The sequence below is a fragment of the Harpia harpyja genome, chromosome 18 (assembly GCF_026419915.1).
Source record: "Harpia harpyja isolate bHarHar1 chromosome 18, bHarHar1 primary haplotype, whole genome shotgun sequence".
Lineage (NCBI taxonomy): Eukaryota > Metazoa > Chordata > Aves > Accipitriformes > Accipitridae > Harpia > Harpia harpyja.
In genome coordinates, this window is record NC_068957.1 from 26,142,412 (window position 1) to 26,164,416 (window position 22,005).

The following is a 22,005-nucleotide window of genomic DNA, read 5'->3' on the forward strand; positions in this document are numbered from 1 at the left end:
AGAAAACCTTCCACCTTACGTCTGGAAGGAACCCAGCAGAGTAGTGAGGACACACTGGAGAAAATGGGTGAAACTGGGTGGGAGGGTAGAAGGAGAGAAAAGGAGAATCTAAGGCAAAGTAAAATGAAACCCATGCCAGTGGTTGTGTGACCTTCATAAACTAAGGGGGGGAATGAGAGGGTAATTCACTGATGGACCTTGCATTGTGGGGAGGCGAGCTGCCCTGGCTGCTCCCAGCAGCATCCAGTGCCCTCTGCTGAGACAAGGCCGAGCAGCAGCTTCTGCTGGAAGCCTGCATGGCTTCAGCTGCAGGCAGCTTCACAAATGCATGGCGAGTTTCTGAGCTCTGAGTTCCTCTGGCAGCAAGAAAAACCAACAATTCCCCTCTGGGGAAATGCTGAAATCAAGGCTGGCCTGGCCCTCGCAAAGCTTTTGCGGGCAATGCCTTGTGTCCTGCCCATGCCTGCCTGCCAACATGCGTCCTCACACCTTCCAATGCCCATGGAAACACCCATCATTCAGCCTCATGAGATGCTGTGGAAAAACAGTCCTGTGAGAGTGGTACAAAGGCAAGGCTTACAGCACGAGACAGGCTGAGGTAGCTGGGGGAAACCAAACAAATGAACTTTCAGGCACAGAAATTATAACCTTTATTCTGGAGGCTGTTTTTTTCAAATGTGAAGGTGAGCAGATTTGGAACATTTTTAACCATTAATGCCCTAGAAAGATTTGTGATGGGTACTATAGGTCCAAGTAAAGACTTCAGGCATTGGCAAACGAGATGCTATGGCATTAACTCTTACAGGCCCGTACCCAAGAGTCAATGCGCAGGTTTGAAAGGAGAGTTGACAGTGCCCTGCACAGGTGAGTTTGGATACTGTGCCCAGGAAGGCTGAGGATGTAAAAGCCTGCCTGGATTTTTTGGGCTGGACAAATTCACTGGAAAAATAAGCCATCTGCATTATTTAATGCAAAAGCATCGCTTGTCCCTGAACCACAGTTTGCTGGGAGGCTGGGAGACTCTTCTGGAGAAGTGTCGCATTAGCTTTGTCCTTATGCCTGCCAGAGAAAGGCTGTTGGCCAGATGACTTCTGGCCAGCGATACTTGTTCTTAGGTGAGCTTGTGACTTCTCACGCTGAGAGTGGAGCTGCATTTACCTCCTCTACTTCCCAGGAAAGCGACTTAGCCAATGGGGGCTGATGTAAAAGCAGATCCCACCATCCATCCCCTTTCCCTCAGGCTGTGGCCAGAAAGCGAGTGTCGCTGCCTCTGAGAGCGGTATGAAGATGCTAAATCATTGTCAAGACAGAGCAGCCTGGATGGGTTTGGAGGCACAGGTCTCAGTTTTGGAGGGCTATAGTCTCTTGGTCAGCTGAACCTGGATTTAAGTGGAATCTTAAAACCTCTCTCTGGGCTGTACCTCCAGGCAGCGTCCAACGTCCCAGGCTTACACCAGGAGGAACACACCACGAGCACTGGGACGCATGTTCCTGCCTTGGGAAAGGCTTGCCTAGCTTCCAGACTCAAGCCCTGGAGCACCACAAGACAGTACTTTAGAGAAGGCAAATGTCTTCTAAATACCTTTACAAAAAAGTCAGCAACAAATCCTAACTGACATGTACAGAAGAGTCATAGCATGCATGGGGTGATCATGTGAAAAAACCAATTTATGTAATGGCCCTGGAAAGAAACCTGCTCGCTGAGTTAGATGGGTAGGTGCAGTAAATGCCATATGATCAGGCCAGAGAATAAGGTCCTCTGAACACATCCTATTATTTTGAGCACTGTAAGTGGAAAGGGCACTGAATCAAAGAACAAATAAGTCACAAATCACCTCAAAACCCTACTGCTCAGCTATGTCTTAGGCAATCATGGGAAATTTCTCACAGGGAAAATTCAGTAGATCTCAGTCCAAAGCAGCTTTTCTCACAAGGTAAGCAACAAAGGTGGCTCTGAAGAGGTGGCCTTGACCATGAAGCAAGAACTAAAAACTGGAGAAACGTCAGCCTGGCAGGGATGAGACTTCAGCTGAATGTCGCGTCCGGCTGAGCACCGGGCACTTCCATGGAGCACCTCCAACAGGTCTTACCAGGAGGCCAGGTGCATCAGAGCATTTGCAGAGGGGAATTCTGCACTGCTCCCATTGCCTTTTATAACCTCCCTGCCTGGTTAAAGTATGATTTTGTGATGCCGTAGGCAGGGATGGGCAGAGGACTCATCTGAAACAGAGGGGAAGGTGGAAGGTGTCCAGATGACTGTGCAAGTGTGACTTCCTCACCACATCATGTGTTACGTGGATGATCCCCCTGTGTCAGTGGAGGGCAGTTGTGTGTGTGTCTGTGTGCAGGTGGGGTGTTTACAGGCTGCTTTGCTCCCACGATAGATTCGTGCCTGGACTTGGTGCCCTCTAGTGTTGTGAATACTCCAGTATGTGAGAAAAAACTTAAAACATAGATTCCCTGCTTCAGAATTCAGGCTTTTGCTAACTCATAATACAGTAATTTTGTTAATTATGCTACGTAGTTACAACTTAATGGAGATGATAACCTGACCCTGAGCACATCGAGTAATTACAGTCATACCACCAAATACCTCAGGACACGTTTCTGTAGGCTGAAGCTAACATCTCAAAGGTCTTAGCCTGCAAAATACACCCATATCCATTGGATGAACAGCACTTTACCCGACCCAATGATCCCTGCAGCTGGAATATCAGAAATCTGGCAAACCACACAACCGGTCGCTCCTTGGTGCAGCTTGGCAAGCCACTAAAGCCTAAGTCTGCGCTGCCACCAAAAGCGTAGCCCTGCCACCTCCCCTGGTTGCCGTAGGCTTTCTTAACCGTCCTTGGGGCAGCACTGGTGCTCATGTGTGTGGCTGTGAGGTGCTGATCTGACTGGGGAAAAAACCCACCGCAGTAACAGCAATTCCAGCTCTACTGACAGTTTTCTCTGGCTCCCGTCAGGCCACAAAGGGGAGCAGCAGAACCCCACAGAAAGGAACTGGGATGAGAGCAGGGCTGCCTGCTTCAGTCCTGGCCCCAGTGCCAGTGGGCTCAGGCTGGCTGTGGCAGTGGAGCTTTCCAGCGCCTCAGCAGGGCTGCGCATCAGCCACTGGCGGGACCACCACAAACCACTACAAACCCCGTGGGCTCGGGGCAGCTCTGTGAATAACCGCCCATCAGCCAGCCGGCGCAGTGTGCCGGATGCTCTACTGCAAATCTTTCACCTTGATTCAATCCCCTTTTTAGCGGAAAATAATCCTACATGTGACCTCTGCTGACGTAATTTTGCTCAGTTAAACAACTCTTGTATCAGCCTTCCAAAGCGCAAGAGCTGGTGTTTATGTCCCTGACTGTCCTGCCTGCCGTAGAGTCCCGATGCGAGGCAGCCCCATCGTCACCGCTGGCCGCTCACACACTGCCGTCTGCATGATGCAAGAGGGGCAGCAGCGTTACAGTGCAGGCCAGTTGCATCAGACAAGGACCTGCATGAGGCAAACTGCCCCATGTGAAAGATGAAGTCATCCTCATCCCCCTACAGAACAACTCCTGTGGAGCTTTTTTCCTGTGGAGATTGCATCATTAACCTGGCTGAAGCACCGAGCTGTGAAAAATCAGAAGACTTGGTGAGGAAGCGGTGAGGAAGTTGACTGTTTAATTGAGTTTCATATAAAATCCTTCCAGTTATTCCAATCTGACTGTCTAGCTTCTCTAGAAGCTTTTATGCAGTGATGGGGGGGAACTTCTGGGACTTCTCAGAAGCATTTTCTGGAGAGAGATTGCTTAAATTTTGAAAAAAAGAGAGAGAAAGGGGGAGAATGTCCCAAAATAACACGTTTAAAACCAAACACAGTTCAGGTACACTTCCTCGTGCAACAACGCAGATCAACACTTAAGAGCTAACTAGTTTGGAGGCACAATAAACTGAAGAGGGAGTGCCAAGATCAGTGCTACTGGGAAAATAAACTCCCTCCTGCACAAGAAAGTTAGTTTCCACATGGCAATTTGGTAAACACCGTGGTGGAGTAAGTCTTTGCACAACAATCCTGGGATACTTCTAGGGTAACTCTCCCGAACCACCCCAAAGATTCAGGCAATGGGTCACGCCAAATGCCCTGTTAGAAGTTTAATTTGGAGTGCGAGAGAAGCCCCTGGCTGTGCTGGTTTGTGTTGCCTGACGTTTGCCTGCCTGGGCACACTGGACCTGCCCACGGTGCGGCAGAGCGCAGGTTCCCAAATGGCAAGTGTGGTCACGTATGCGCTCACTCACGCCAATGGCGAGGGGCGGCTGGACGGGGGGTCTTCCACTGGCCGTGAGACATCTGTGGAAGAGATGCCAAACAAATCCAGCTCTTTGGGAACACGGTCCTCACCTGCGGCTCCCGACTGCCTTCCCACCCCACGGCACCCACTCCCCTGCCGCCGGTGGCTGTCGAGCCCACACGGACACGAGTGGCCCGGGGTTTCTCCTTTTTTTTTTTTTCTTTTCCACATCGCGGCCGGTAACACCAGGACGCCCCGTCGTTGCTCTCCCCAGACGCCGTGTGGCGCTGCGCGGCTGCCCGCCGGCCCGCTCCCGGGCCCTGCGGCTCCGGGCCCTGCGGCTCCCGGCCCCGGTTCCCCCGCTCCCCGGCCCTGCGGCTCCCAGCCCCGGTTCCCCTGCTCCCCGGCCCTGCGGCTCCCGGCCCCGGTTCCCCGGCCCCGGTTCCCCCGCTCCCCGGCCCTGCCGCTCGTCCCGGTGCTCGGTGCGGCAGGTCGGCGCCGCTCCCGGGAGCCCCGGCAAGGGCCGCTTCCTTTGCATAGCCCCGCCCAGGCGACGGCGCCCACCAATGGGAGGCAGCAGGGCGGGGCGTGGTGGGGCGTGGCGGCGGGGTGCTGCCCGCTGCGCTCCGTTGCACGCGGGTTCCCGCGGAGTCCGGCCGGTCTCGGTCCGCACCGCCCTGCCTGCGCTGCCGGTCCCGGTCGCGGTCTGCACTGCCGGTCTTGGTTCGCACCGTCCTGCCGGCACCGGGACACAGGTAAGCCGCGGGGTCCGCGCACCTGCCCGCCCGCGGCGGTGGTCCCGACCCTGCCCGGTGCCGGTGTCACCGCCGGGCGGTGGCGGTTGCGGGGGTCGGGGAGACCGGTGGGGGCTGCGGCGGGTCCCGCAACCGGGAGGGCGGCGGCAGCGGTACACGTGGGCCGCAGCCGGCTCCGGCGGGCGCCTCCGAGCGCTGGCGGGGGAGGGAGAGGGTGGGGGGTACCGGGCCGAGGGGTGCGGCGGCCGGGGGATGCGGAGACCGGGGGGTGCCCCGGCGGGGGGTGATGCGGGGCGGTCGTGCCGCCGCGCACCGGGGAGCCCCCTCGCCGAGACGTGCCCGGGCATATCCCGGCACACGCTGCCCGCCCTCCCGCGGCCGGGCGGCGGGGGGCGCCGGCGGGGCCGGGCGGCTCTCGGCAACTCGCCCCGCCTGGGCCGGGCCGGGCCGCGGCCGGGCTCCACGCGTGGGGGGCCGGGGGAGGCGGCGGGCGAGCCGAGGCTTGCGCGGCGGGAGCCCTCCGGCACAGCGGGGCGCACCCCGCGGGCGGCACACGCGTGGGCGGCACGCGCGCGCGTGGGCGGCACCCGCCACAGGCGTCGCGGCGGCAGCCGGTGTGGGACGCGGAGCACGGCACCCCCGTGCCTCGCAGCCCCCCCCCCTCGGTTCTTTAGGTCCGAGGTAAGGGGCAGGGGGCCTCGGTCTCGCAGGGTCTGGCGGCCGGTGGCCACGCCGGGCAGCGCTTGCTGGGGTCGGGAGTTGGGGCGCAGGGTGGTGTGCTCCCCCCCCCCGTGAAAGCTCTCGAGTGTTCTCGAGGGCACACCGAAGTGGTTCAGAGTAAGTACTGGTTGCAAATGCTTTTATTCGTAACGATCGTTATTGAAATTAGGTGATGATTGTCTCTCCTCGGTGTAATCTGTGCGAGTTTGTTTATGGTGGTGTTAAGAATTGAGGAGAAACCCAGGCACTCCGAAGAGACTGAATTATTATCACCTCCAAGACAGTGGCAGTCGCTAGAAAGTAGATGTGGGCCAAAAACCAGACAGAAACCCCGAGGTTTTACAAACACTGGTAGGAGTTTTGGAAGTCTTACTTGAGATATCTAATAAGGCAGAGTGTGGATGCCAGAACTTGACAAAAATCAGTAGTTATGGTCCCAATCTGTAATTCTTTCTCAAACCTCTGTGCAGTGAATATAGGAATATAGCCCTGTAGCCATAACCCAAGTCATCCACACACTGGAGGGATGTCCTGTTCCTCCAGGACCCCGGATTCTCCTTTCTCAAGCCTGGGTTGTCCAGCGCTGTTTGTAGCCTGGCTCCTGCTTCTCCGGGGGAACCGGCACTCCCCATGGGCACGCGGCACTGGGGCAGCCCTTCGTTTGGGCAGGGACAAACCCGTGTCCGGGTGGGTGCCTTGTGGGACTTTGCAAAGCTGAATGGGAACAGCAGCAAAACCAGGAGGGATGCTCTCTGTCCTATGTTGGGGGGGGGGGGGGGCAGGGTTAGTAGTGTTTCAGATGCCTCCATCTGCAGCTGGAGTGAGCAAGCCTGAGTAGAAAGTGAGCGTTGCAACCTGGGGGCTGTTGCAGTGCAGTGATGGGAGATGAGACCAGCCCAGAGCGCTTCCCGCCTGAGCTTGGGGTGCTTTCACCTAAAGGAGACATAAGTTCCCAGCCACTCCACATTAAACAATGAGTGGGCAATCTTGTGAGTAGAATTTCCAAATATACTGGAAAACCTGCTGATTTCTAAGCCACGTGGAAAGATTCAGATTTGACCTTTTTTCACCTATTTGTGCTTCTCTGAGCAGTCCTTCATCTACAAGGCATCCTACAGGGGTGGCAGAGTCACTCCCAGCATGGTTTGTAGTGTAGGGAGGCACAGAGGGATGCTGTCCGGACCAAATGAGTGCAGGAGCAGAGGAATGACTGAGCAAGAGACTGGGACTAGACACTGCCAAACGCAAGGCATGCAGTAATATTTTCCAGATAACATTTCATTTTTTCCTCCCCTCCTTTTCCCTTGCAGTTCTTATTTAGGATTTCGGCTCTCTAGTTTTATGTTCCAATGTATACAAGTATCTCATCTGACATGCAGTTACTGCCTGGCTGTGCTAGTCTGTCATGCAGCAGAGTAGAAACATCCTGCAACGTCCCGCTGGTTCGCGTGGTGATCTGGGGGAGCTGCCGCCAGTGTGTGGGTGTCAGAACCCCTGAAGGTGGGTCTCGGCACCCCCGTGTCCCGGGCCAGCAGAGACCTATGGCTTGAGGGGACGGGGTCTGCGCCTGGGGCAGGGACCAGCCTGGCCCATCTCCTGCTGCGGGTCCTGCGCTGCCCTGCCTGTCCCCTGGTACCTGCTGGGCTGTTGTCAGATGGGGAGAACCAGAAGCACTAACGCTTTCACTGATGATTTTTTTTGTACTTTCACTTATTGATTTCCTCACCCTCTTTTTCCTACCAGAAACCATTAGCTGGACACAAAAGAAACAGTTTAGATTCCCATATAGTCTAACTTTTTGGAAAATTACATTTTCATGGGGAAAAAGAAAATGACAGAGCTCCAGAACTGTCACGGAGGTGAAGGAACCGCAACTTGCACTGTAGCTCTGCTGAAATGCTTTTTATCTCATGCAGTGAGACTCATTCAGCAACTCATGGTTTTGCTGTCTTGAGTAATAACACGGTGGGGAGCACACCCTGCTTGCCTTGCTCAGACAAGATGTCTCTTTAAGACAATGAAAGAGTCCTTTAACAAATTATGGTGTTTTTAAGCTAGAAGATTTCATGCATCTCAAAACGATGGCAGTACATTTTGCTTCCCTCCAACCTGTAAGTGCATTGATAGTGTGTCCTGTTTATATTCCTCTTTGGCAAATAAAATCTGTTGCTCTGGCAGTCACCTTGAGATTCCATGTAGTTTCCAAAGAGGTGGGAGGGTTTTGTTGTTTGTTTTTGTTATTTACTTTCAGCTAATTAGGACCAGTTGTTTTAGTCGCTTATTAGACTATCAGAAATTGCTGCTTTACCAGGGCAGTGCTGTGTGGTTTGGATGTATGCTCCACTTACAAATTAAATGTCTTGGTTCTGGTATTGTTAAAATAAGAAGTACAAAAATCCCACAGCTTTGAATTTCATGCCAGATATTCAACAAAGCGCTCATTCCATGTATCATTATATTGTGGCTTGAGAAACAGCAGGCCTGCTCTACACTTAATAGTTTTGCTGGCACGGTTGCGGTGTGCTGTTTCCCCCACCATCTCGGAGTGATACTGTCATGCTGGCAGATGTCCTCGCGCGTGGAGTTGCACTGGCACGAGATTCCTTCTGCCTGTGTAACTTTCTCTATTTGGGAAACTGGTTTAAGCTGTGCCTCTTCTGGAGAGAGAGGCTGTGAGGGATGTATCCCTAGCTGCAAGGCCCTTCTGAAGTGCAGAGAAGTCCGTAAATATATGAGAGAAAGTGGTCATGTTGTGTTCGCAGGGCACTTTCGCTAAAAAGCCTGCTGGTTTGGGGGTTTTTTTTGGTTGTTTTTTTTCCCACCAGAACTTCCCTCTTGTGTTACAACGGCACTTTGGAGAGCGGGTGAAAATCGGTCCCCTTGTTCTCTGGACCTTGGTGGTGTCTTGGCTCCTTTTCTGTTGCCTGCAATGCTATGTCCTACATCTCGTGCTCTTGTTACAAGTGAAAGCCTAAATCAAACCCCGGACTCGGGACCAGAACATCAGTGGTGCTGACCCCCCGCAATGGGCAGAGGCACCCGCCTCCGGGTGAGGTGTGAGCCGGGATGCGAGCACTGAGCTCACCGAGAGGTTGGGTTCGGGCCATTAGTGTGCCAGCCCTCCGAAGCGGTTGTGTATCACCCCTTTGGGGCCTGTCTCCCCCCCCGTTTTATTTTTCCTACTGCATTCAGCCTGCAGCTGAGCCCTAACACCAAACCCTGTGCTTCTCCCGGGGCACTGGCACTGACCTCCCTCTTTGCCACCTTCTGAGATAGTGACAAATCTCCTTTATTTATTCGGTAGTGTCAGTAACCTTTACACTATTTATAGGCTGTGATCATGCCCCTCCCGAGATGTTTGCAAGATAAATTTAGCTCCCTCGGCTTCTCTTCGCCAGTCCTCGCTGGCTTGCGCTGCCTTTCCTTCTAACAGCTAATGAGCCCCAGCCGTGCGCGGGAGCTGCGGCGAGGGGTGACTCACTTTCTATGCTCGTCCGGGGAAGACTTCATCTCAAATGAATCTCGGTCGTTCCGAGCCTGGGGAGCCCGTCCAAGTGTCCGCTTCCAAAAGGCAGCCGGCAAGGGAGTGGTGGGGGATTAGGCAGAGGAGCAAATGCAGAGGAATGCTGCTGTGGGACGTTGTGTTCGGTGCCCAGGAACGGTGTGGATGGGAGGGGAAGGGGGCCGTGGCAGGAGGAGCCGGGGGCTGCTCGGGGGCCCTGCAGTCCACTCCCCACTCTGCTGCTGGAGCCTTGCAGGGGACGGGCATCCCAGCGGAGCCTTTCCTCCTCCCGAGGCTGCGGAGCAGGACGGCTCTGAAATGCCAGGCTTTCCCAGGGGGTTCAGGCTGTTCAGGGTGGTGGTCTTCAAAAGAGCATTTTCAGGTGGTCCCTATTGCTGGCGGGTGTTTAGAAGTTAACAGCTTTTGCTGCCAAGGCTGGTTGAACACTGTTTCTCTCCTGATTTGCTGCACAAGGTTATGGGAACAGCAAAATGAAGATTGGTCTACTGGGGGTGGATTTTATCCCATTTCTGTCGTCACAGTAAGAACCCACCTAGAATATGCAGAAATGAGCAGACAGCCCCAAAACTCTGAATAAATTGCTCAGTTTTGTAGCTTCAGTCTGAGTTGCTTGTTCTCGGCAAGAGGCCAGTCCCATGCTCCCCTGTGAGCCACACTCATGGAAGGTGCAAACTGTGGCTCCACTGGGGCTGCGGCATTTCTGCCGTTAACTTCAGCTTAGCCATTAATTCACCTCGGGAAGGCTCTGGATGGTGTTTTTGGGGGAGGTGGGTGCTTGTTCTGCCGGTCCTCTGAGATCACTGCAAGCGAGCCCATGTGGCTCCGGGCTGGTGCAGCGGGGCCACAGGCGTGTGTCCTGTTCTGCCAGGGACTCGGCCAGCCACAGGCGTTTGGTCATGTCAGACCAACGCAGCCACGCTGGCCGGAGCTGGGCTGCCAGATCCCGAAGCTGGGACTTTGCTGGGACTGAGCTTTCTACCCATAGCCTGGGGTACCCAGACCTATAGCCGGTGCTGGCAAAGTCCACTGCCCTCCTGTGAATCGGTGACCTGAGCAATCAGTGGGTCTACCTTAACAGTGGAAATGAAATTTCATTTGCTCCATTGTGAAGGCTGTGATGGCGCAGCAAAACCAGGTGGTTCAATGCCAGCCTTGCTGGGAAACCCTTCCTGAGCTGCTGGAGCAGCCTGCCGTGTGGTGGGAGCAGGCAGCCTCCTCCTGCCAGAGTGACACCCCTGATGCACGAGAAATGCAGACTGTCATCCTGGCCAGAGCGGAAACTTCTGCCTGGGGAAGGGCATGCTGCTCCTCTTAAAAGTGTTGGGGCTGGCCGTGACCTCTCAGTCTTCTCTTCCTCTCCTCCTCAGGCTCCCTGCCCCTCTCCAGGCCCGATGGTCTGCCAAGAGAGCGAGTACCTGGATGAGCATCGGAAATGCACGCCCTGCAGAAACTGCATGCCTGGGCAGGAGCTTTCCAAGGTAAATCGGCTGCTCTGGAATGACTGGGAATCATCTAGCACCAAGGCTTTTACAGAGCTAGGGGAATCCTCTGCCAGCCTTCCTTCGGAAGGATAATCTTAGGTCCTGGCATGTTGGGAAGAGCTGGGACTCGGTGGGAAGGGATGGCGAACAGTTTCACTCACCCTGGGTAGGAGGGCAAGACGATGGAAGTAGGAGCTGGGAAGGGATTTCAGGTTGCTGCTCGGGTTGCCCTCTTTCCTTTTTGCCAGTGGAAACCTAAATTTCCCCCCAGTCCACGGCCCTGAGCGAAGCCGCGCTGCCCAGCCAGGCTGCACGCTGGATGGGCGTGAGCAGGACGCTGCTGCAGGGGGGTCCAGCCCAGCTTCGGTGGTGGGAGTCACGTTTCCCACCCAGGTGCCCAGCGGGGTCCCCCCGCCAGCGATGCCTCCCAGGGCACATCACTGCCGGAGCTTTCCTCCTCCCTAAACACGGCCAGTGGGCCATGGCTGGGCAGCAAACAGCTTCCCTGCGTGTCTCCATCAGAGCTGCTCTGGTGGCGTCTGCTCTCGGCTGGGTTCTGAGGACCCTTGGCATGCGCAGTAACCCCTCCACCCTTTGCCCCCAAAGAAGGGACGCCATTCCCCTCGGTACCGCTTCGGGACCTGAAGCGGCTCCTCGCTGCAGCCACGCACCCGACCTCGTTCGTGTCTTGCAGGACTGCGGCGACGGCAGCGGCGGGGATGCACAGTGCGTTGCCTGCCCTCCCAGGAAGTTTAAGGACAGCTGGGGGCATCACGGCTGCAAGCCCTGCCTCTCCTGCAGCCTCATCAACCGCATCCAGAAGTCCAACTGCACGGCGACGACCAACGCGATCTGCGGGGAGTGCCTGCCGGGGTGAGTGGGGCCGGATCCTGGCTGGAGCGGAGCTGTGGTGGTTGCACCTGGGAGCGCGCGGGGGGGATGGACAGAGGGGTCTTTATCTGAGGCCACCCAGAACATGGGACATAAGAGGAGGCCTGGTGACTCAGGGCTGCCTTTTTGAGGACACTGCTGATGACATGCAAATTGGACCCATCTGATGGCCCCTGTGTAGCTCCAAAGAAGGGAACCTGAAGGGTCCCGTGAACGAGCAGTGGAAGAAAACTCCTTCCATGCCCAAGTTGTTCCTGTGGACACCAGGGTGGCTAAGCCCTGGAAGATGAGTGGCTGTAGACCGCCAGAGTTGGTGGTCCCCAAAGAAAAGGACAGACCATGCCTGGGTGATGGGTTTAAGGAGTTGCTGAAATGAAGACTGCTGCATACAACCAGCATGCGAAATGCTCAAGGGCTGCAGACCACGTGCTGGCGAGCAGTGGGACTCAGGACAGAGCAACAAGTTGGGGCTCTGGTTTATGAGCCTCTTCCCAGACGCAGTTGTAGACTGGCGTGTTTCTGTGGCTTTGTGGAGCTATTGACCACTGTCAGCCACTTTAGCAGATGTGGGGTCGGGGGGAGGCAGTTCGAGTGATGTCACTCCTTGGCCAAAGTGGCAACAGACATGAAAAAGTAGCTGCAGATACAGCTTCAGCCAGCGATGGAGAGATCAGCTGCCTTGGGGCATCCCAGCCTGCCGGGGCGGGAGCGCGGGGGGCCGGCTCTCCCCACGCTGCTGTGGGGCGGACAACACGCCTGTCTCTCCAGAGCCAGGCTGGCCAGGGCTTGCCGTGAGGCCGTGCGCTGCTGAGACCCTCTGCTCTGTTGGCAGGTTTTACCGCAAGGCACGGATCAGCGGGCAGCTGGACTGGGAATGCATCCCTTGCACCAAGCAGACGCCTTCCTCCGAGCCTCAGTGTACGTGCTGTCCCTTGCCGGCGGTGGGGCGAGCTGCTCTGGGGCAGGGCGGGTGGTGCGGGCACGGTGGAGCAGGTTAATGGTGCATGCGAAGTCATCGTGACCGCGTCGAAGGCGTGCACTCGGATGTGCACCATCCTTTCACCGACACTGCTTGCTGGCCAGCCTACTCCGTTGGCCACAACACAAGCTGATATCCCACAGACCTGCTGGAGGAGGCACGGTCATTGCGTATGAAGAGGGACGGGCAGCGAGAGGGTGGCCCAAGCTTCAGGGTTAGGCTCCAATATTTTGTGGCTGGTGTGTTTGCAGGTCGGTCCAGAACAAACCTGGTGAAGGTAGCCGTCCCCACCGTACCGCCACAGGACACGGCCCTTCTTGCACTGACCAGCAGCGCCCTGGTCATCATCGTACTGGTGCTTCTGGCACTCTCCATCATCTACTGCAAGCGGTTTTGGAAGAGCCAGTGCCAGCGAGGTGAGTCAATGCCTGCAGTGCTTCTCCTCCTTCTCCCTTTGCTGGTCACACGTGCCCGTGGCCCCCTTCTCGCTGTGTAGAGCATTGCCCCTAGCATTGCTGCTTTTGCAGCACACAGTGACCCAAACGTTCCTCTGCTCACGCAGAATAAACGCCTCATCCTGCTGCTTAAATCTGCAGGACCTCTCTTGTGCTTTGCCTGCTCAAAGACACGGAGGAGCCTCCCTCCTCCTTAGTGCCAGAATTTGGAGGACAATGCCTTTTCACAGTCAGAACTGGCGATCCTCTCTTCCTGGGGTTTCTGGGGGGTGGGCTGAGACTGAGTGGCTCTTGGCAGGGCAGGACCGGAGGACTGGTGAGGGAAGAGGGCAGTAGGTTTGGTGGCTGGGGTCGGGGCACCTTGGCATCCAGCAGCGTGCCAGGGAGCTGCTGGCTCCCGGCTCCTTGCCGGCAGACATACCGCACGGCTGAGGACGTGCTGGGGAAGGAAGCCAAGCCTTCGCTCAGACTGGTTCTCCTCTATCCTCCAAGTCTTCCTGAGGACTCAGAACTTCTCGGGCCAGCGAGCAATGTTCCCGACGGCAGCGGCGCCCGGCAGATTCCTGTGCGAGGAGCAGATGTCTGGTCCCTGCTGCCTGGGTGTGAAGAACCTGAGCCCCTGCTACAGGCAGGCAGAAGGTACCTGCTCCTGCCGCCCTCCTCTTTCTTTGGGGGAGGGAGGGTGGTGCTGGGCTCCGGCTCATACGGTCCTAGGGCCTGCTGAGATGCCCTTAGGCAGGAAGGATGGAGCTGGATGGTGTCCGAGTCCCACCAACATGAAATCTGGGACCTCTCTTAACGAACGCTTGCAGACCTTGTACCAGAAATGCTGGTGTGCACCCCTGGTGGCTCCTGAGCCCCCCGCCCAGCCTGCTCCTGCCCTTCCCATGACTGGGGGAGGGATCGACCCCGCTCAAAACTTGGCAGAAAGGCACAAAAGTGCCTTTGCTCAGCGGTGGTGCGGGGGACGGGGGTCTGGTCTCTGGCAGGGTGCTCCCAGCTCTGCCCGCAGGCCCTGGGCCAGTGGGTTTAATGGCGGGGCTGGCAGATCCCCCCCGGAAGGGGCCAGGGCAGATCTGGGGCTTCGCTGAGCTGTGCCGGTTTCTGGTTTCAGGCCCCGTGGAAGCGGTGCAGTTCATTTCGGATGGGGAAGCCGTGGGTCTCCAGCTCCCCTCTCTCCAGCCGGAGATGGACTTGCCGCCGGCCATCGCGGTCAGCGCTGCCTCCAAAGCTCAGCTGGGCAGGAGCCTCCTGGAAAGCCAGCCCCTCATCCGGGCATCAGGCCGCGGCGACTGCCTGGCCGGGGTCCTGCCGCCCTCCGACCCCCGGCAGGGCCAGGCGGGCACAGCGGAGGCGCTGGCCCCCCTCTCCTCCTGCGCCTCCGAGATGCAGCACAAGTGGCCGCACACCCCGGTGGAGTGCACCGAGCTGGACCTCCAGAAGTTCTCCACCCAGGCGGAGTTTGTGGGCGGCGAGCGACCGGAGGACGCGGCGAGCCGGGTGGCACAGAGGAACCCGGCAGAGAGCGGTGGCACGGGGCGGGAGGGGGCCCGGCACCTGCCCTCCACCTTCCCGAATCCCACCGCCGAAAGCGGGGAGCAGCCGGTAAGTTCCTCCAGCCCTGTTGCTCCTCCGAACCGCTGCTGGACACTTGGGGCTTGGGCATGGGGTGCTGGGCTTGCCGGTGGATTAGGGACATAGACTAAGGTTCGTTAATGTCTGGGACTAACTGGTAATTACCAAAAATGATTTGCCAGATGTTTAGTGATGTGTCACTCAACAGGCTGTCAGCCATGGAGATGTGACCTGCTGGGGCGGTTTCAAACACCCAAAAGACAAGTCAGTTTATTGAATGTATAAGGGTATCTTTAACTGATGTGCTCTGCTGAGTCCTCTTGCTCTCCAGAAAGCTGACCTGGCCGTGGGGGGAGCTGGTTCCTCCTCCCTCTCTGGTGAGCTCGTAATGAACCCAGTGACTAACATCATTGAGGCTCAGAAAATGTCTGGCAGAGAGATGCGTTTAACAGTTTAGCTCCAGGTGACCGTTTATGGAAGCAGTTTGCTGGGAGGCCCTGGAGCATCCCAAGGAGGTCGTTGGCTCCGTGGGATGGCAATGCTGGAAAGAGAAGTGCCGTTCCCCTGAGCCTCTGTGATGGCCCTGGGAACAGTGACAGGCATCGCTGTTCTCACCAGACTGCCGCCAACCTCGGGGTCTTTGTCTTGCCAGGTGGATGATGCCCAGAGCCTCATGACTCAGATCAGCAGCACGGCAAAGGGTAAGTGTCTTTCCAGCCTCGCCTTTGTTCTCCAAGTATTGGGGTAGCGAAGAGAGGCAGATTCTCAGAAGGGAGCTCCTCCAGAAGCCCACCACGGCTACATGGAGGTGCCAGTCATCACAGGGACTTATCTGACTCCCGTGGCCTTTGGTGCTAGTTCACAGAGTAGATTTTCTGTGATACTGCCTTGAATGGTCTGCGGGTGGGTGGCGGATGGATGCCCAGTTGTCACCAGTTACCAGCCTCCCCGGGACTGAGCCAGCTCCATGTTGCTGAGTGCCGAAAGTGATGTTGGAGGAGGTACCTGCCCTGGCAGGGTGGTGTTTTGCCTGCTTGGCAGGGACAGGGGCTGGAGTCTGGCTGCTCTGTTTATCCTTATCCTAGCTGGATGGGTTGGTTTCTAACCCTGCTTTGCTGTGTTGCTGCCCCCAGGTCTCCCGGTAGCAGAGCTGCCCCATTCCTTGGTGCAGTCACTTGCCTTCTTGTTGGACCCTTCCTTGAACGGTGTGAAGAACTTCAGCCACGTGGCCCTGGAACTGGGGGTTGCACCCCAGTTGCTGGGACGGATATCTGGATTTGAGCAGCTTGTCGCTCACTTCACCTACTCGGGAGATGCGGTCACCATCCCACTCCTGGCCCAAGCTCTGCAGCGGCTCCAGCGGTTCGATGCCTTGCTCCTGCTCTGCGACCACTTTGCGCTCAGCCAGGCTCAGGGCCGCCAGCGCTAGAGAGGACGGGGAAGGGACGGAGGAGGCTCCAGGCACTGTGTGTACTGGTACGGGAGAGGATCCGCTAGCCCTGCGGTCACATAATCTCTCTGGTGTGCACGTGGGGAGTACGTGGAGATGGTCTTTGCATCGCAGAACAGAAGGACGCGAGGGGGAGCATTCCTGCGAGGGGGAGCATCCCTCCTCGGGGGAGAGCCAGGGGGCTGCAGCCGTGCCTCCTCCCAGCCTCCCCATGGGAGGGTTCGCTCAGACCCCTCCGCGGGCCGTTTTTCTCCAGCTGCGGTGACGGCCTTGTCTGGCCGCGGAGTGCCATCGGTCACTGTGCCGCCCGTGCCGCGGTGCTCTCGCTCTGCAGTGAGCCCCTGTGCTGCCCCTGCTGTTGGCGTGGGGTCCCTCAGCCACCGGGCTCGGTCTCCGCAGGCAGCCACCCTCCTACAGGGCATCACCTCCCTCCCATTCCTGCTTTCCCGTCCTTCATCTGGCCCGTGCTCTGCTCTCCCAGGTGCTGGTTGCCACTTTCCCACTTTACTTTTCGCTCGCTCCTCTCCCTCTCTGTTGAAGACAGTCCTCGGCAGAGGACCTGGCCATGGCTGCTGTGCCAGGCTCTGGCCTTCGGTCTCCCTGTGCCACTCTGGCACCTTCCCCTTCGTGTCCTTTTTTTGAAGCAGTGCAGTTTTCTTGCAGGAGTCTCAGATTGATCCCCGGGGTGGGTTGATGTATGTCCTTCTTGCAGCTCGGTGCTGTGGCTGCTGGCCTGGGGAGGGTGCTGGCTCAGTCCCCGGGCTCCTGCCGTGCGCCCTGGTCCCGCGGACGTTCTGCTGACTGCCACCTCCGTGCGCCAGGGCTTTGCAAACCACCCGGCTGCTTCGCCACCATGCCCCGGGGAGCAGCCAGCACCAGGCAGCAGCTGGAGGCTGAAGCCGTGACCGTGGCTGCCTCACAGTCAGCAGTGACGACCCTGTGCTGGTCATGGCAGAGCCGCCTTGTTTTAAAACAATCTTTTTTTTTTTTTTCTGCCTAAAAATGACCTAATTTTCTCATTTCTGGGAGTAGCTGCTAGGGAGAGGAGCACCCTTCTGCTTTTAATTTCTTCCTGGAGGATTTGTCAGAGCTTGCAATGGTCCCGCCTGTGCCGGGCGCCCCTGATTTCACGTGTCGTGCCCTGGGGCTGGTGGCTGCAGGTCTCCGGGCTGTTCTGAATCCGCCCCCAGCCTCTGGGGCATTACACGGGGTTTTGCCCCCCCGATGGACGGGCCTTGGGGGGGATGCGGCGGGAGCCCGTGCCGGAGCCGAGTGCCGCTCCTGCCCGTCTCTCTGCAGTTTGGCATGTCTGGCGGGGGCGAGTGCCTGCGCGCAGGGCGAGGCGGCGCGGGGGCGGCCAGGCATGTGGGGAGCTGCCCCGGCGCGGCTGCCAGCCGGCGTGGGGCCAAGGCGGCGGTGCCGGCACCCGGCCGCGGATGCCGTTCCTGCTGAGGTCATGGGCAGAGCAGCCGGCGGGCGCCGGCGACCCGCAGCTCTCCGCGACCGGCCGGTCAGTGCCGAGCACCTTCAGGTGGCATCCCAATAGCGTCAGCCTGGGTTGTCCCGGGACCCCCGGGGCGGCATCGCCGGGGCTGAGCCGGCGGTACTCGCTTCGTTGCTCCGTCCCGCAACGCTGCGGCTGGATCCGGCGAGCGGTTTCTGCGTTCTCCCCTGTCACCGGTGGCCGTGGCCGTGCCGGCGGCGCGGCGGTCGCCAGCAAGCGGCACTGTTACCCTGCCGCCCGCCCGGGCACCCGCCGGGCATCCGCGGCTGAGCTCCCAAGTTTTTTGCCTTTTATCTGACCACAGTACTCGGAAAAAGCGGGCGACCTTCTGGGAAGGCAGCCCTTTCCTCAGATCTGCCCGAACGCGGGTATTAATAGCTGCTGTTCTTTTTTCTTTTCCCCGTTAAATGCTGTTAAGACTTGAACGCGCTCAGGATGTGGTTAGATAAGGGGAGGCACGGGCAGTTTCAGCTGGATGTGACACTTTCTCTCCCCTGCTGTTTGTTTCTTCCAAAGTTAAGGTCGTTTTATTGCTCTGTGCTCCGCAAGACCCAGAAGTATTAGACCTTGTACCCATTTTAGGCTGGGGTTAGTCAGGCGCTCGTTACATGCTTGGTCTGTTACAGAGCAGTCAGGAAAAGTATTGCTAAAGCAAACACAGCCCGGGGTCAGGGTTTTTTCATTTGAGGTTTATCTGCGGCAGGGAGAGAGCATTTGGATTAATCACGTAACAAAATGGAATAAATATTTAATCCGTCTGTGGACACGCTTAGTCACTTCCAGCGGGAGCGAAGATAAATTCACCTACAGTGTCTGAGTCAGAGCATTCATGCAGCTCAACTTGCCAGCTCTGGCTTTGAAGTTGGAACCGGTCTGGGTGGGTGGCTTGTCCTGTGTGTCCCTGTGTACGTGTGTCACCGGTGCCACCAGTGGGTGGTCCCTCGGGGTGCCCAGAGCCACGAGCCGGCCTCCTCCTGTCCCACGGCAGCATCACGAGCAAGGGATGGGCAGGAATGGCTGTTAAATTAAAAACAGTGAATAATGAGGAAATCGTCCCACGTGTGTGCTGCAGGTCCTCGCATTTGTCCCTCCTGCACGTGCTGAGCAGTTCTGCTGGTGTGCCAGTGGGTGGGCTCTGGACCCATTGGATGGATTATTTTTTAATTTTTTTTTCTCCCTTTAAAGAAATCAACCCCATTCCCTTCATAGTTTTTAAGGTAAACTATTATTTTTCAGCTGTTTGATGTCTGAGCAATATTATTCACCATCAAAACTCAACCTCTGCCTCGAGGCTGAGGAGGTGGCCTGTAGGGTGGGCGTGTGCCGTGCCATATACAATGTGTAGGGTGGGTTCGTGCGCGTCACATACAATGTGTAGGGTGGGTTTGTGCCCCTCTGGGTGCTGCCCCTTGAGCCCCAGCCGTGCCGCTGGGCACGCTGCCTGCTGCGCTGGGGTGGCAGGAGCTGGCAGTGCGAGGCAGGGGTGGTTTTAAGTGTGTTTTAACTGTTCTCTGTCCCACCCAGAGTCTCATATGCGGTCTCGGTGCAAGTCGCCGCAGTTGGTGCTCCAGGGAGGCTTGACCACACATGAGAGCATTGCAGGACAGGGATTTTCAGCTGTGGAATTTTACATTACACATTTTACAGCCCCAGCTCCCAAGGGCTGCTCCCCACTCTCACTGGTGTCCGTGGTGGGCACCCTCCTTCCAGCTGCAGTGACAAAATCAGCTGTGTTTACATGGGCCAAAACTTCTACAGGTGGCCTTTAACTCACCCCCCTGGGGACCCTTTTGGCTGGATTGCCGCAAGCCCAGCTAAAGCCCTCGGGAGACGGGGAACCATGAGAGCCTGAAAACAGGCAATAACGCTGCAATTTGGACATCAGAAATGTGGCAGTCCCTGGGCGGTGAATTTCTTTAGCTGGGAACCAATGGACTTGATACTTGACTTTTGCTTTTTTAATAGTATTTTCAGCACAATACATGGAATGTAAGGGAAGGAAATTCCCATAGCGCTGGATCTCACGTTGCAGCATCAGGAAGCTGTTCATGCCAAGCTGGCATGGCTCAAAAAGAGTTGAAAGAAATCAAATAATTCAGCATCTGTGCAAACTTTAGCTAGGGCTGAACAGTGGAAATACTCTTGTGCAGCGGGATTATTTTTTTTACAAGTGATTGGTTTTGACACCACTCTTGTCTGGAAGTCTGATTTGCAGAGGAATTTATATGATAAGTTTAAATCCAGCCCTGTTCTGGAAAGCTCTTAAGTGTAGACTTAAAATAGGCATATACTTAAATCCTATTAAAGTGTTAATTAAAATGAACAATTAGTACATCCTTGGGTGCTTTTCTTGAACAGGGTGCTTATAAGAATTATACCTTCAATATGCTCTTAGAGAAGCAGGCAATACTGAAGAAAACTCAGTTTTAATCATCTGGGCACACTTCTCAGAAAAGTCTGCAAGTGTTAGGGTGAAATGCCCTGTGTGTTTTGGATTACTTAATAATGCAGACTCTGGTGCTTTTTTTTAGGAAAATAATAAATACATTTCTGTAGCCATGGTTTACCTAGGGGAATACATGGTATTTTTTATGGTGGATGTTATTTTTCTTTAAGGTTATGAATAGGTTATTTATATTTTTGTAAATTCCGTGTCATTACCATTGTAATTCTGAAGTAGAGTTGTTCCTGTTGTTTTGGGGGTGATGTCTGTATTCAAATAAAGCAGTAGCTGAAGCTCCTGCCCTTTTCGTTAAACAAGGGGTGTGTGCGTGCCCCATATTCCTCCCAGACCTGGTGCTCTCGAATGCTCTATGTTTGTAGTTGAATAAATTTCAGAGCCGGAGGTGGTGATGCTCACTGAGTTTTGATTCCTCTCCCCTCCTGCCCGCGGGTCTGTCCGCTGGGCAGGAGCGTGCGGACGAGCGTGGCCAAAAGCCCCCCTGCCCGCCCGCGGGTACCGGCAAACGCCACGCAGTGCGGACCCAGCCGTGTGCCCTGGCCACGGGGTCCGGTGGAGGGGTCTGTCTGGCAGGGGCAGGCGGCACCTCTCAAAGAGAGATGCTGTTGCGGCTGAGTCCGACGTGACCTCGTGACGCTGGTGTGGGAATGGGGCAGGAACGGCTGGAGAGGAGGGGCCGCGGCCCCCAGGCCCTTCCCCATGAGGTGCCTGCCCCGGTCAGGGGGCATCGGCTGCTGTTTGTTGCGCAGGTTTAATCTTCCTCAGAAGGGTCAGATCCCAGGTGGGGTACATCGCGTGGCCTGGGGATGGGGAGGAGGCAGAGACCGCATAAACGATGCCCAAGGAGCTCCCATTCCTGAAGCTTTGCTGAGGAGCAGTTGTTCTTTAGGCTTGGTAATTACAGTGCTCATTAAGTCTGTTCATGCCCTTACGCTTGGTCTGTTCTTTAAAATAATTATTAGAATGAAGGATATGATGATTTTCTTTTCTAATTAAAGCTATTATACTTCTCTGAACTCTCGCAGGCTTTATAGGTGCTTGCTCTACTACAACTCATTCCTAGTGTGAAGAATGCCCACATGCAATGCTGGTGTATGCAGTCCTGCATCGCTAGCTGTGCCTCTGCCATTAACGCAATACAGTAGGTGTGGATAAAGCAGCCTCTGAAATCAAGGCCCAGAAGAACCAGTCATTCCTCACCGAATGCAAAACCATAGTGTCAGCAGAGGTATTTAGCATGTGTGGTTTCCAAAGAAGCCTTTTCCATGGAGCTCCCTGGGTGCGTGGGGCCTCTGGTTTTGCAGATGCTTGAAATAGTACACCCTGAGTTAACAGGGAAATGAACTTGCTACTGTACTGAGAGCAGCCAGCCTTACTGAAGGTCTGCAAGGGGTAAGTGATCCTAATGTCTCTGCCTGCGCCGAGTAAAACCGGGGGTGGATGGTGCAGGGAGGCGTGCTGCAGGCTCGGGAGGAGCCCAGCCCTCCCACGGGTGAGGCAGGTCTTGGGACATGGGCTGAGAGCCCAGTCCCTGCCGAGCAGCTTGCCTGGGGTCGCTGGCACACTGCAAGAAGGCCGTCTGGAGGAGAGCGCCCGAGGTGTCTTTGTTGGGAGAGCAGCCTCTTGCGTGCTCTTGGGATGGGAATTCTGAGTATGCCTTGCCTTCCCTTCAAGTGATTCCTGGGTTTGGGGCCGTAACCAGCCAGGACTTTGCATTCCCAGGTGTCTGAGGACTGGACACGCTGCAGTAGGTAAGGTGTGGGTGGTTTTGGCCCTACCTCAAGGGTCTGCTCTTCTGGAGAAGTCCCTGGGGTGACTCCCATGCAAAGCAGACGCTTACACCCAAACCAGGAGCTCCCTGTGAACAAGAGGTTTACACCCCGCTCTGCTCCTCGCCTCAGAACATTTGTGTTGTCTGGTCTCGCCTCATTTTTGGCTGGTGCACA

The 22,005-nt window shown here is 56.3% G+C and overlaps 1 protein-coding gene across 2 annotated transcripts; it reads left to right on the forward strand.

The window, feature by feature from the left end:
• The first annotated feature begins 4,896 nt into the window (after positions 1 to 4,896).
• Positions 4,897 to 20,443, forward strand: EDA2R (ectodysplasin A2 receptor). Of its 2 annotated transcripts, none has more exons than XM_052813196.1 (9): positions 4,897 to 5,020; positions 10,631 to 10,741; positions 11,439 to 11,617; positions 12,468 to 12,553; positions 12,866 to 13,030; positions 13,562 to 13,708; positions 14,184 to 14,674; positions 15,297 to 15,345; positions 15,778 to 20,443. In XM_052813196.1, the coding sequence occupies exons 2-9, from the start codon at positions 10,655 to 10,657 to the stop codon at positions 16,071 to 16,073; spliced, it is 1,500 nt and encodes a 499-aa protein (XP_052669156.1). In that variant the 5' UTR covers positions 4,897 to 5,020; positions 10,631 to 10,654; the 3' UTR covers positions 16,074 to 20,443. The 2 variants fall into 2 exon arrangements, with proteins under 2 accessions (XP_052669156.1, XP_052669155.1); XM_052813195.1 differs by lacking the exon at positions 4,897 to 5,020 and adding an exon at positions 9,160 to 9,212.
• The last annotated feature ends 1,562 nt before the right edge of the window (positions 20,444 to 22,005 follow it).

What these genes read in the sequence shown, in the direction of transcription:
- EDA2R (XM_052813195.1), top strand. Translation starts at nt 9,177, where the DNA reads ATGAGCCCCAGCCGTGCGCGGGAGCTGCGGCGAGGG. An exon ending in CTGCTACAGGCAGGCAGAAG is followed by an intron (nt 13,709 to 14,183) that starts GTACCTGCTCCT and finishes TTCTGGTTTCAG; the next exon opens with GCCCCGTGGAAGCGGTGCAG. An exon ending in GATCAGCAGCACGGCAAAGG is followed by an intron (nt 15,346 to 15,777) that starts GTAAGTGTCTTT and finishes TGCTGCCCCCAG; the next exon opens with GTCTCCCGGTAGCAGAGCTG.